This window comes from Osmerus eperlanus, chromosome 28, assembly GCF_963692335.1.
Source record: "Osmerus eperlanus chromosome 28, fOsmEpe2.1, whole genome shotgun sequence".
Taxonomy (NCBI): domain Eukaryota; kingdom Metazoa; phylum Chordata; class Actinopteri; order Osmeriformes; family Osmeridae; genus Osmerus; species Osmerus eperlanus.
Genome location: NC_085045.1, coordinates 2,278,052 through 2,292,618, shown reverse-complemented (window position 1 = coordinate 2,292,618; position 14,567 = coordinate 2,278,052). Strand labels below are relative to the sequence as shown.

At 47.8% G+C, this 14,567-nt stretch overlaps 1 protein-coding gene across 3 annotated transcripts in view; it reads left to right on the top strand.

The window, feature by feature from the left end:
• prdm6 (PR domain containing 6) overlaps positions 1–14,567 on the top strand; it is a 30,389-nt gene that overhangs the window by 7,889 nt on the left and 7,933 nt on the right. For all 3 annotated transcript variants that reach the window (XM_062454773.1, XM_062454774.1, XM_062454775.1), the window contains 3 exons: positions 1,125–1,432; positions 10,534–10,661; positions 12,712–12,836. In XM_062454773.1, the coding sequence (XP_062310757.1) occupies positions 1,125–1,432; positions 10,534–10,661; positions 12,712–12,836 (561 nt within the window). The remainder of the gene's footprint in view (positions 1–1,124; positions 1,433–10,533; positions 10,662–12,711; positions 12,837–14,567) is intronic.

Below are 14,567 nucleotides of genomic sequence, written 5' to 3'. Positions count from 1 at the left end.
GTCCCCAAATAATTATTGAAATGAACAGTTCAATATTACAGCATTAGAATCAAGGAATGTGGGATGTTTCTCAATGTTGTCCCAAAGTTAAAGCCTTTAGACAGCTAAACAACCAAGCAATAAATAAAAAATTGGAAATAATAATCATAATAATAAAAAAAACTGCTTTTCCATTTTCTTGTTTCAAACTTTATTATATTTATGGTGATTGCGTCTGAGTAATGACCAAATAAATATTATTGCAGATTCTGAATTCGTTTTAACACACACGCGTCTATAACAAATCCCTAAACTAGACAGCCGACATGAAAAGCTGTCTAAACATTTGGAATGGATGAGCTCTGTAAAATGGGAGGAGTTCTCTCCCATTTCATAATAAGTGTTCACTCCTCTCACCTGTCAAAAAGTTTCACTTCAGTGTTATTATTGCAAGCCACAGCAAATCATACACCATGTTTACCTGATAGTTGGTATGCGCAAGAAGATTATGCAGTACCAGTTTGCTATTAAACAGTAGAAGTGAAAAAGACAGCCATGGTTTGATATCCGTGTGTGTCTGTGTGTCCAGGGCTCGCAACATGAGTGTGTGTGTGTGTGTTAAGAGACCGTAACGAGTTTGTGTGTGAGTGTATGTTTCCAACATTTTAAGCATGTACATATTTCCTGGGTCAGTGCTTGTGTGTATCTGTCTGTGTGAATGTAGCTTATCCGTGGTGTCTTCATGCAAAGTCTTCACGTCCACTGGGTGTAATGTTAGTGTGTGTGTCCATGGCCATATCCTGCACAGTAACAGGTACATGTGATCCCATCAGGGGTAACATGTATGTGTATGTGATCACAGGGTGGTAACATGTATGTATGTGATCCCATCCTGGTAGAGTATGTGATCGCAGAATGGTAACATGTGTGTGTACTCCCAGGGTGACGTGTGTGTACTCCCAGAGTGTGACATGTGTGTGTACTCCCAGAGTGTGACATGTGTGTGTACTCCCAGGGTGTGACATGTGTGTGTACTCCCAGGGTGTGACATGTGTGTGTACTCCCACAGTGTGACATGTGTGTGTACTCCCACAGTGTGACATGTGTGTGTACTCCCAGAGTGTGACATGTGTGTTTACTCCCAGGGTGTGACATGTGTGCGGACAACCGCAACGGGGAGTGTCCCATGCACGGCCCTCTGCACTCCCTGCGCCGCTTGGTGGGCACCAGTAGCTCCGCCCCGGCCGTGCCCCCTCCGGAGGTCCCCGACTGGCTGAGGGACCTGCCCCGGGAGGTGTGCCTCTGCACCAGCACCGTGCCCGGCCTGGGCTACGGCATCTGTGCCGCCCAGAGGATCCCCCAGGGTACCTGGCTGGGACCCTTCCAGGGAGTGCCCCTCCTGCTGGACAAGCTGCAGGCCGGAGCGGTCAGGAACACCAGGCACTTATGGGAGGTGAGTTGGCCGGGCGACAGCGGTTTATGGGATGGATAAAAAGGAAATGAGGGTGATAATGGTTTATGTGAAGGAGTGGGTTTTATTCTTTTTTTTTTCTTTTTTTTCTCAAAGCCTTTATTTATAAACTCTGGTGGGTTACTGAACTTGAGTTTATTCAGGTGTTATTGTTTGGGAATGCCATGCTCAGTGTTGAATGGATAGGTCTGCGTTTCCGTAGGTTCTGTGTTGTGGAGGTATTGGTTGTGCTGCTGCTTGAGATTGGCGGTGTTGTGACGTAAACTGAAGTTGACCCTTGTGTGTTTCCATAGCGCATCTTCCTGTAAGTCCCGTTCAAAGTTGGATCAAGACCCACATTGATTAGGGGTGATTCCTCTTATATACAGTTCAGCGGAAAAGTCAATGTGCTGTGTATATATATTTATATAAACAGCTGTATTAGCATTAGCACTATGTTAATCGGCAGAGGGGCTGTCCATGTGGTCAGGGGGACTGATAGATCTCTCCCCTGGGCTCTCCCTCTGAAAGGTCACTCTCCCCTCCACTGGCCAATCAGAGCTAGCTTCTCTGGCAACCGTGGCAACCAGGGGTGAGGGGGGCTGGGTGGTGGGGGAGGTTTGGGAGGAGAGGGTCATGGTTAAGATCACAGACAATGGTACACATACAACCAGTGTGTCCAGGCCAGAGGTCCTGGCCTTTACAACTAGATGTTGATCCAGAGTCAGACATTATTGACCCAGGTCAGAATGTTATTGTTTTACCAAAGACTGAGAACAAGAGGGTAATCACGTTTGATGTTTCAGTGCAGCTCAATAATAATGAGTAAATCCTCTTCCCTCTTCCAAAGGTTTATTTATCATACTGACCATAATAAGAACGCGTGACTCTTAACTGTACTGAACGCTGTTTACTTAAATCAGTAATCTAGTAAGTTACTGTCTATGAAGTGATGGCATGGGCTCTGTGTGTGTCTCTTTCATCACTAGTGCTACTGATGATGTACTGTGTGTATCGTCTAAGAGAGGCAGATTGTAAACACCAGAAGTGCCTGGCAGGAACTCAGCCTGATAAAGTGGAGCTTAAATGAGTTGAAGAGGTGGAACACAGAGAGGGATAGAGAGAGAGAATCTGTCGACTACCCTAATTCACAGGTCTTTGGTCATGGTAAAAAGGTAGTTCAGCCAAATTACAATCTTACCATATTTACATACTCATCTAAACACCCACATATTCGATTTCTGGAGTGTAATATTTGAAAGGATTGTTGTCTGGGTGAACTGTGAGTTTGAACTCTCCAATCATCATTAATAGAGCTGATAACAGAAAATGATATGCTGTCTAGCCAATCAGAAAACAGGGTTTCATTGAGTTCTCTTGAGTGTCCAATAGTAATATGTTGCTACTGTAAGTCCCAGCAGCCTTTTTAACTAGGCGATCAATAAAGGTACCTGACATTTTAGAGCTGTTTTTAGTGTTTTAGTTGTGTCGAGTGCAACAGAGGTTAAGACGTCAATCCAAATGAATATGTCCTAAAAATTTCAAATATAGTTTCTGGTTATGGTAATCTTGCACAGCAGTTCAGGATAGAGGCCTATTCAGTAGCACCATGGTTCTCCATCACTAATATACAACCCTTAGCCTACAGTACAACTCATAGTGGAATACAGTGGCTGGTCGGTTGATGTGAGTAAAAACGTGCTGTTTAGATTGTTACACAGAGTAGATTGCAGTCCAGCTTAGGTTGTTGTTTTAGCAGATGGTATGTGACCTATTGCTTTGGAGGGTCTAAGACTGAGGGCTACGAGCAGTAAGAACAGCGGTATTTTTGTCACACTTTATTTGTGTAGTCTCTCCGGTTGTATGGCAACCGTAGCTTGGCTCTACTATGGAGTCTACACACTGGTTTTACGCGACACTCGTGAGAGAGCCTGGGATAGAGTGACCTAATTTTTCTTACAAACACACGCGCACCCGCACGCACACACACACACACACACACACACTGTCTGGCCTGCGACGATCCGATCCGGCAGTATTCCCACAGTGTTCCCCCCCAGCGCTCCCTGTGGATGTGTCCTGTGGTCTGGCGGTCAGACAGTCCACTCCGCTGCTGGAATGTGCGGAGTTCTAGAGTGCCTCGGGTGATGTCCAGGGTTCTAGAACGTCTGGCTATTCTACCAGGGCGAAAATAGGCTTTAAACGCTATTAAAAACATGTCAGACTCGGGAGGTCAGACTCTGGTTGTTGACTTCGGGGGGCCTACAGTCTGTTAGTGTGATGCGGAGGGAAGGAGCAGCAGAGCGTTCAGTCACACAGAATATCTTCCAGCATTTCTGGCTCAAACCTCTGAATTCACGGAGTTAATATTTAGCCGCGAAGGTTCCAGGGAGAAAATGGAGAAGAAAACGTAGAGAGAGAAGATGGAAAGAACGTCAGGAATGGAAAGAGCGAACCCCAAACACAGCAGGGGAGGACAGCCCCCCCCCTGCACACAGACACACAGCGTGTGTGAAACATCAGATCTGGTAGGCTGTGTTGTGGCGTCCACCCCTCCCAGGGCCCTGTGGCAGCAACCTCACACCGGAACCTTCCGCTGTCTCCGGGAGACGAAGCATCACTGCTATGACATCATCATCGTGGGACGGCACCGGTGCAAGTTCTGGGTAGTCATAATACAGTCGTCAGGCCCTCGGCCAGGATAACTATTTATATTTAGCGTGAGTCGGCATGGAGGTGACATGTTTAAGGCCGGTTCGCCGACTCAGAAAGCTTCATCATTTGTCAGGAAGGTTGTTCCACGGCTCATTTCTGCCCCCGATGCTGCGCTGTGTTGTGTGAGAAAGCAGCGCAGATGAAGAACTGTTTTATTTGAGACTTATCAGAGTCTATTATACAAACATTTGGCTTTTTGAATAATAATGATTATTATGTCGTGATTTATACGCTAGCTGTAAAAATTTGAGCGCTGAAAACAGTTTGGGGGTGAAACTGAAAGGTTTTCCTTCTGCGTGTCAAGCTCCAGAATGTTGATCTTGGTTTGGGTATATAATGGTTTATAGTCATCTATCGAAAAATGAATTCCTCGTTTTTTCTTCTTCCTCTGGCGTACACACAGCCAAAAATGCGCATTCCGTTTGCCCAGTCAAAAACAACATTAAGATAGTTGTATTTCTTCACTTTTCTCAACTAAAATAAACCTTAAACACAGTCATCTTTACAACATTTAAAGTGGGTCCAGCCTGTGTGTCCTTCAGTACATTTACGGAGGAAAACTGGGGAATACCAAGTAGTTGAGATGAAGAAAACAGATAAGAGTTAGATTAGTGAACTTGCATTGATTTGCTGTAGAAATGGCCCAGCAGGCATTGATTGGGTCTCAGCTCCAGTTTTTCAGGTATTCTGGATCATTCCGAGGCTCCGATCCTGAGGCCGGTAGAGAGGAAGGCAGATGGGCAGGGTAGACTCCGAGCTCGTCTGCTGTGCAGAGGAGTGAAAAAGGCCTCTTCGCAAAAGATTTTATTTTCATGTGATTCACATCCCCCCTGTCAATTTATGTTCGCTTAATTGCTTGTTTTGTTCAACTCGAGCCTTGCCTGGCTTCATCCTGATGGAGCTGTTGCTAACACTGATGACCTGTATCTACTGAAACTGTCTGGGTCTAGTCACACACTACCTGATTCTGATCTAACCAGATGTAGCTTGGGGTTTGAGTCGGCACCGGTCCAAACGAACCTCAACACCTCAGAAGGCCCCCCTGCCTCTGCCCCCCCCCCGCCTCTGGCTCACACTGTGTTAGTCATCCGTGAACTCTCGCTGTCTGATCCTCCGGGAGCTGGAGAGGGTCCCGGCCCCCCAGTCCAGAGAGCTGCCCTCTGTGAGCCCCAGTCCAGAGAGCTGCTCTCTAAGTGCTGTGAGCCCCAGTTCAGAGAGCTGCTCTCTGTGTGCTGTGAGGCCCAGTCCAGAGAGCTGCTCCCTGAGCGCTGTGAGGCCCAGTCCAGAGAGCTGCTCTCTGTGTGCTGTGAGGCCCAGTCCAGAGAGCTGCTCTCTGTGTGCTGTGAGGCCCAGTCCAGAGAGCTGCTCTCTGTGTGCTGTGAGGCCGCGGCCCTCTGGAGGGCCGTCCACGCTGACCCTCCTCCAGACATTTACATATCAGCCGTCCTGGGACAGCCCAGCTAAGTGTTTCTACTGATAACGCTGCACATTCCATCGCTCCCACACCCCAGCCCAGACTGAGTACCCCAGCCCACATAAAGTGATGTCCCCCACCTCCCACCCCCCACACACACATACACAAACTCACTCCAACACCCACACACCTCTGCCACCCCCAACCCTGCTTCCTGTGCTATGCCGGTCGTGGGACGCCCGGACCCTCTCCCTGGACCCTCTCCCTGGACCCTCGCCCTCTCCCCAGACCCTCTCCCCAGACCCTCACCCTCTCTCTGGACCCTCACCCTCTCCCCAGACCCTCACCCTCTCTCTGGACCCTCGCCCTCCCCTGGGCACGAGGGAGCGAGAAGAGGAGAGTGAGGAAACTGATTTACTTGCTGTACAAAGGCCAGGGGGTCAGACAAAGGCTTTTACTGCAGCCCTTAAACACACACACCGACACACACACTGCCACACACGCCGGGCAGCCTGCAGGCACAGACAGCCAGCTGTTGAAGGAGGATTTACAGGCGTACAGTGACAGGCTCCAATCAGCTGGGTGTAACTGTGGTCTGCCTGGTGATGGAGCAGTAACTATCACAGTGACAGCAACCAAGAGACTAGATCAATGACTGAGAGAGTGGTAATCCTCCCTCTTACCCCACGCACACACACTCACCCACACACACACACACACACACACACACACTCACCCACACACACACACACTCTCACACACACTCACCCACACCCACTCACGCCCAGCCACACACTCACACCCATGCACACTAACACACACACATGCACACTAACACACACACACATACATTTAGAAGTGAGAGTGATGTGATAGTCCCAGTTATCAGCACTGGCTCACTCCTTCATGTACAATAGAAGCAGCAACCTCGGAAACGTTTTAGTGTGTGTTTGTCCTTGATATTCTGTCAAAATAATAATGATGTTAACGTGGAAAATATTCAACATTTAAATGTTAACAAGACAAATACGTTTCAGTTACAAAAAAATGCAAACATCTTAAACAATTAAACTTGCACTTTCATGTGTGAAATATGTGGTTTAAATATGTATATATAGAAATATTATCTTGATATTACATTATTAAAAGTTCAGAACTTTTATTAGGACCGTGTGACAGTTGGTCTTGCCAACCCTGTCTTAGCTCGACAATAATTCATGAACAGCAACAATTCGCCGTTAGACAAACAAAACAAACAGCAGCAGCAACAACTCAGGACATCAGCGGTGACCGCAGGGGCCTACATTAAATGCTGTATACAGAGATTTATAAATTAGGCAATTTCCTTGATTATCGCAATCATTTACTGAATTGATTGCTTGAGCGAGCTATAGACAGAAGCCCGCCAAGCTATTGACAGGCTTCAGCGAGTAATAAACACAGGCTCTTCAATACAGTAAGATGTTAACCCCCCCTCCCCCCATACACACACACACACATACAGATCTCCATGCAGCTCCACGGGTCACTTAGCACAGAGAGGAGAGTCAAGGTTGTGTATTCTGGGATGGATTATTAATGTCTGGGTTAATCTGTTGCCATGGAGAGCATGTCGAGGATGCACTCTGGAAGTCTTAAAAGGTGGTACAGGACCATGTAAGGAGATGTAGGTCTATGTGAGGATGTGGAGGTAAGGTGGTAAGGCAGATGTGGAAGGGTGCGAGGGGTTCCTGTCATATCGTGTCTGACTGTGTGAGGCTGGGGGCCAAGCGAGGCTGGGGCTTCTGGGGCTTGAGTTTTCTCAAAAGTCCCAAATATTTTTTTTAATTGGGGTTTTAATTTTCGGCAAATATAACAGTATAGTGTTATATATATGTCATTATGTTGTTATATGTTATATAACAACATAATGTTTATATTACGTAAAGCTCCCCCCAAACATTCTGCCTAAAATTAATGCTAGAATATACCTGTGGAAGTTTCAATCTACACTCACATCAAACCTTGACCAGGTCCTATGTTGGGGCTAAGCCCCGAATGTTTAGCTCTGCCTTACTGTAGGGCCCAATGTAGAGCGATCTAAGTTGGTTTAAGGTTGTGTATCTCTTCACATGCAGAGCATATAGAACACTCTTTAAACACTTGTGTAGGACTATTGATTCAAATCTGTAAAAGGTTGTGTAGGACTATTGATTCAAATCTTTAAACGGTTGTGTCGGACTATGTAGGGATGTGCCTATGCAAGTCTTACAGGTAAATGGTTATGGTAATGTAGGGTCAAGTGAGACTGTAGGACATAGTAAGGCTAAAGTATTTACTGTCGTGTCGTAAGGTTGTAGAAGGTTGTGTAGGGCTATGAAAGGTTCTGTGCCTCCATACAGGTCAGTGTGGAGGGGTGGAGGTCTGTGTGAAACTTGGCACAGCTACGACGGGCAGCGCAGGGCTACGATCACCCCGAGAGATTTGTGTGGGAATGTGTAGGCCTCCCTGAGGCTGTGTAGGGCTATATAAGGTTGTGTAGGCCTGTGGTGGTATACAGGATTTGATTGGATTGTCAGGTCTGTCAAGTCATAGAAACCAAAGGAGGAAAAAAGGAACATGAAAGAACACTGAGTGTGCAGCGTCCTGGCTGTTATGTCGTGTAGTGGCAGGGTGTTAAAAGACTGAGATGGTGTACGGTAAATCACTTTTATAGAGGGGTTACATTCACACTGTAACCAATCTACTTGTCCTGTGTGTGTGTGTGTGTGCCAGTGAGTTTACACACACACACACACACACACACTACTTAACATACACATACACTGTGTGTGTGTGTGCCAGTGAGTTTACACACACACACACATTACTTAACATACACATATACTGTGTGTGTGTGTGTCTACTGTCTGCACGATGGCTATCAATCTGGCAGGGTTTTCTGGCCGGGCTCCTTGTATATTACATGTTGAGGAGGAAGCAGGGGATTTCCACGTGTACGGAGCTGTACTACACTGAGCTGTACTCAGCTGTGTGGTGCTGTACTGAACTGTAATGTTAGATCCTGTACTATACTATTGGACTGGACTGTGCAGTGCTATGATTGTACTGTATACACTAGGCACTGAATTAAATCATTGTGTTATGGCCTGTATAAAGAAAGCATGAAATTAGGACAACATTATACCAAGCACACTATCATACCAATCACCAGGGTTCTTGTATATCTGGTCAACGTCTGAATATGTTCCTGTGTCATGAACAGACACATGATCCTGTGTCATGAACAGTGTATTAGGAAAGTCCAGAAGCAGCTGAGATCGAGCGACACTTAAAAGCAGCAGTGATGCACTCATCTGTTTACAGAGCAGCCACGACTCCCACAACAACCCTGACGCTCTCCTGACAGTCCTCCATGGGTTTGCAATCCCCCCCGATACCACGGCTCAGAGGAACATGACCCAGGTGCCCAGACAGCAGGACACATGCCAGAACCATCCATCACACTTAGAACCCTTGGAGAACCCGGCCCTCCCAGAACCCTTTCGGAGAACCGGAGGCTCTCAGAACCAGATCTGGAGACCTGGACTCTGAGGAGGTTTCAGAAACATCAACATAAATATGGCTTCCTGTAAACACGGCGAGCTGTCCTCCAGCTGGGAGGAGAGATTCCGAAGAAGACCAGATCAGAAACAGCAGTATTTCTGTATGAGAGAGACAGGCTGAAAGGAGAGAACTTTATTTCTCCAAATTGTTTGTAGAAGAGCCTCTTGCGCTCTCAGATGCCATTAAGTTGGAATGGAGGCCGGGAGTCTAGGGGCTGGAGGTTAGAGGCTGTGGGCTGGAGGTTAGAGGCTGTGGGCTGGAGGTTAGAGGCTGTGGGCTGGAGGTTAAGGCTGTGGGCTGGAGGTTAGAGGCTGGGAGCTGGAAGTTAGAGGCTGAAGGCTGGATTTTAGATGCTGGCGGCCTCCATAACACCTATAACATTCTCAGAATATGCTATATTTCTTCTTCTTTTTTTAATATTTATTTTTTAATTTTTTTACTCACAAAAAATCCTAACAGAATATTAGCACTGGAGTGTGTACACGTTCCCAATTGACCGTGTTCGATCATTTGTGTCTTTGCTTTGCAACTCTTTCCCACGCCAGACAACACCTAGCAGCAGTGGTGTCCGGACCTCTGCTCTCCGTCTGCGCTGAAGGGGGATGAAGGGGGATGAAGGGGGATGTGTTAGTGCAGATAAACCACGAGAAAGACATGTCCCGCTCTGTCTAACACACAGGTCTAGTGTAAGCACTGTCCTGAGTACTCTGTCATGCTGTCATCCTGTAAACCGGCTCCCTGGGAGGAGGGGGCTGGAGATGAGGGAGGAGGATACGGGGAGGGAGAACAGAGCGAGGACGGGGGATGGATGGAGATGGAGAGTGTGTGGAGAGGAAGAGAGAGCGTGGGGAAGAGGAGAGGGCGAGGGAGGGGTCACGGGGGCGCAGAGAGGAGATCACAGCAGACAAACTAGATGTGTGAGCTTGGCTGGAGGTTAACAGGGTTGAGAATCTCATCCAGGGAGACGGTGGTCAGGCTTGGATCCCCCCCCCGCGCTCCGCTGGTCAGGGACGGCCTGGGACAGAGAGGGGGCCGGAGGGGAGGACCAAAGTCTGACAAACACGTTTGTGGTCTGCTGTCGAGAAGGGTCTTTCTGAGGCTAAAATAGGTTTTGTTAAAAAAAAAAAAAAAGTTGTTTTCTTTTTGCTCAAATCGCCTTCTCCTTTCACAGTTTTACGCCTTGATCAGAGACGGTGATCACAGTTACCGTGGCAATACTTTGTCATGGCGATTTAGTGTTATTATGACGTTGATACCCCAACAACAGTATTAATCATGCATCCGAGGTCATGTACATGAAAGCAATTGGCCTAAATGGTGCCTTGGAACCAGGAACACGTCCTCTTGGTCTAACGTGTCCCTAACCGCCTCTCTCCTCACCACGTTCCAGATCTACGACCAGGAGGGAACGCTACAGCACTTTATTGACGGCAACGAGCCCAGCAAGTCCAGCTGGATGAGGTACATCCGCTGCGCCCGGCACTGCGGAGAGCAGAACATGATGGTCGTCCAGTACAGGTGAGGCCATGGAGGTTTACCTCAGAACGCTACGGGCTAGAACCGAAATAATGGAGAACCTTAAGATATAGCTCACTCCGAGAATACTGAACCCAATTGAGCCGTATCCCTTTGAAAGCCTTTTGTAACTTTGGCAGTGTGTAATGTTGAGTAGTGTACTTAGAGATCATCTTTCTCCTGATCCTCTCCTGTTGGCTACAGTCCAGGATATAAACACACATGCACGTGTGCATGCACACACACACACACACACACACTCACATGCTCTCCAGTGTTCCCCTGCAGAAGCAGCACAGGGGATGTCCTCCACAGCCAGTCAGATGTCAGCTGGTTTGCATTCTTCCTGTTATGATTTGCTGTATCTAACTGGAATTCTCTTCAAAGCAGCCCGTGATTGATCGGCTCCGCACGGCCTGTTTGGGTTCTGCTCTGACAATAACGTCCGCTGGCATGCGCTCTGCTAGCCCCCCAGCCCCTTCTCCCCTCCCCCTAACAGCCCACCCCCCCGCTCACAGCCCCCTCCCTCCCCCTTCACAGACCCCCCCCCTTGCTAGGACGTCCTGCCGCTGTCTTTATGAGTCATCCAACCACAACACTACATACATGTCAGCAAGGGAAATATTATCCACAACGCTCAGAAATCCCTTTGATGTGCTTCGGCTGAGCTGAGCTGAGAGTTTGTGTTTATGTGTGTGCGTGCGTGCGTGTGTGCGTGTGTGCACATGTTCCTGTGTGTGTGTGTGTGTGTGTGTGTGCATGCGTGCTCTTGTGTGTTTGTGTGTGTGAGCTCCTGTGTGTGTGTGTGTACGTGAGCTCCTGTGTGTGTGTGTGTGTGTGAGCAGTAGGCTTGCGAGGGAGGGTGTACATTTACAGTGTTCCAGGGTCGGCTCTAAGTGTGTGAGACCACCCATCGCTCAGCAAACAGACGTCCCTCAGCAGCCTAGCTGCTGGTACAGAGCCACTCATTATTTGTGTGACCCCATGTTTATGTTAGGTGAGGCTCGGCCGAGTGAAGGAACATAGAAAGGGTATAAAATACATGGTATACCCGTGTTTTTTATAAATACATGGTACTCTTTGGTGCTTTTTCTCAGCTTATGAGATGTGTTTGATTTATAAGTCTTGTCTATGCTTTATTTTTACGTCCCAGTGGAAAGAATTAATAAAGTTCACAGGCTTCAGCGGCTCCGCTGAGACCCGAAGCGGGAGAGACGCTTTTTTTCTTGTCCGTTTATAAACTGTTTCTTTCTCTGTAATGCTGATGCTGCGGCGATAATGTGACGGATGTCTGGAATGCCAGCTTGAGGGCGATGCGGTTAGGGAGACAGAACAGACATCAGCATGGTCGCCCTCACCTGGGCTTGACCTGCACTGACTCACTAGTGCCTCACTGACTCACTAGTGCCTCACTGACTCAGTAGTGCCTCACTGACTCAGTAGTGCCTCACTGACTCAGTAGTGCCTCACTGACTCAGTAGCTTGGTGCCTCAGAGTCTTACCTCCATGAATCCTGTCAGGTATTTATAGGATATGGGTGGGCCTGTTCTATAACAGGCTGTGCGCGTTACTCAAGTTTTGTTTACTAGCGACCACTTTTTCCACTTTTAAGTCTTGACAACATGAATATAACTGGTAGGTTAAATTACTGATTGCCACAAACATGATATAACATTGACAACCATGACATTCCTATTTGATCTGGCAAATGTTGTATTCTTTTTGTGGTGGTGAAAACGAGAATGTCTCTTGTGACGATGAGTTCCGCGATGTGATCAAAGACGGCCGTCTGGCTTTAGCGATTATGCTTGCGTGCTCGCATTAAGCGTGTGGTGGTTACATTTACATTTAGTCATTTAGCAGACGCTCTTATCCAGAGCGACTTACAGTAAGTACAGGGACATTTCCCCTGAGGCAAGTAGGGTGCCTTGCCCAAGGACACAACGTCATTTCGCACAGACGAGAATCGAACCGGCAAACCTTCTGATTACTAGCCCGATTCCCTAACCGCTCAGCCACCTGACTCCCTGGTTGTGCTGTGTGTGCTGTCCAGGTCCTGTATATTCTACCGTGCCTGCATAGACATCCCCCGGGGAACAGAGCTGCTGGTTTGGTACAACGACAGCTACACCTCCTTCTTTGGCATCCCACTCCAGTGCATCGCCCAGGACGAGAACCGTAAGAAACTTTGCCTCTTTTTTCCTCTCCTCTTCTTCTCTTCCCTTCTCTCTTTTCTCTCTTTTCTGTCTTTTCTCTCCTCCTGCTACTGACTGACACGGACCTCTCGTTCTCTAAACGTATAAGCGAAGCCATGTTCCTTTCCTTTGTTCATGTAATTTGTTTCATTCGTAGATCTGTCTCACTTACACTGCATCGGAAACGCTTGTTATGCACACACACATTTATTCAATGTACTTACTGCCTCAGGGCAAGTAACGCTTACTGTCTCGGGCCCTTGAGTTGGCAGGTGGCTGGTGCGATTTAATTTCAACTGTCCGAAGGAGTAAGCAGATAGACGTCCAGCCAGACAAACATGACTGCTGTCATAATACTACACCGGAGTGATTTGCCTGCGTTGCAGAGGTTTGGAATCTCTCTCTCTCGTGACCAAGCCTGCTCAAGGATGGCTTCCATAAAACGTCACACACCTAAAAGGCAGCATAGAGTTTACTGTGTGGCGGAGCCCGACACAAGCCAATAAAACAGAACTGTCAGACATGTGTCCTCCATGTAGCAGCCTGCTAGGAAAAAGCAGTCATTTGGATTTGAGGGTAAATATTTCTACGGCAGTGTGGCACCTCAGCCACAGTAATAACGGGTGTAAATATTCGTCTCTTTACGTCACCTCTGCGTGATTTATATGTCTGGTACCGACAACCATGGCCAGTTAAAAGTGGGAGAGAAATTCTCTTTTTCACCTCGCGGGACGTTAAACATAGAAACATCAAACTGATGACGTGATGTTGGTCTTTAGCCTCTGGTCCCTATAAGGTACCAAGCAGCTTGAGGTTTTCAACACCTCCGGCTTGTACTCGTGTTCCTGCCCTCCTCTCTCATGGTCTCTCCGGCTTGTACTCGTGTTCCTGCCCTCCTCTCTCATGGTCTCTCCGGCTTGTATTCGTGTTCCTGCCCTCCTCTCTCATGGTCTCTCTGGCCTTTCATCCTCCTGGTGTTTGTTCCCCTGTCCTCCCATCCCAGCCTATGAGAACAGTTTTTCAGAGACTTTGAGCATTTGTCCTGGCTGGGTCCTGACTATACTGCCTCTGTACTGGCTCTGTCCTGACTCTGTACTGGCTGGGTCCTGACTCTGTCCTGACTCTGTACTGCGTCTGTCCTGACTACACTGTCTCTGTCCTGACTCTATACTGCCTCTACACTGCCTCTGTCCTGACTCTACACTGCCTCTGTCTTGACTCTATACTGCCTCTACACTGCCTCTGTCCTGGCTAGGTCTTGAGTGTTGTGATGTAGTCCCAGGCCAGGGAGGTCTTGGCCCAGCCACAGGCCCTGACAGCTCTGTGTTTACATGTTCTACATTTTATTACTCTAGTCCAGTCGGACTCCCTGTTTAGACAAGTGCCTTTTTTCATATAAACTGTTTTTCAGAGTAGAGTACAGTAGAACTTTGATAGATACAGTATCGTAACCGTAGACAACGTGGCAGAGAGGAGAACGACGAGAGGGAGGATGGCGAGCGTGATAGCCTGGTTGTTCAGAGGCCCCTCTGAGGTCTTGCATGGTTTAAACGGGCAATCTGTTTGTTAGTGAAACACAGACTCACTGAAACACAGGAGAACTGCCCTGCAGCCCAGAAAAGGCATGTAGGTAGAAGATGCACTTCCTCCATCTTGCCTAAACCCATCACCTTTTCTGTGTTCTCCACTCATGTCAGATGGCTGAGCGGTTAGG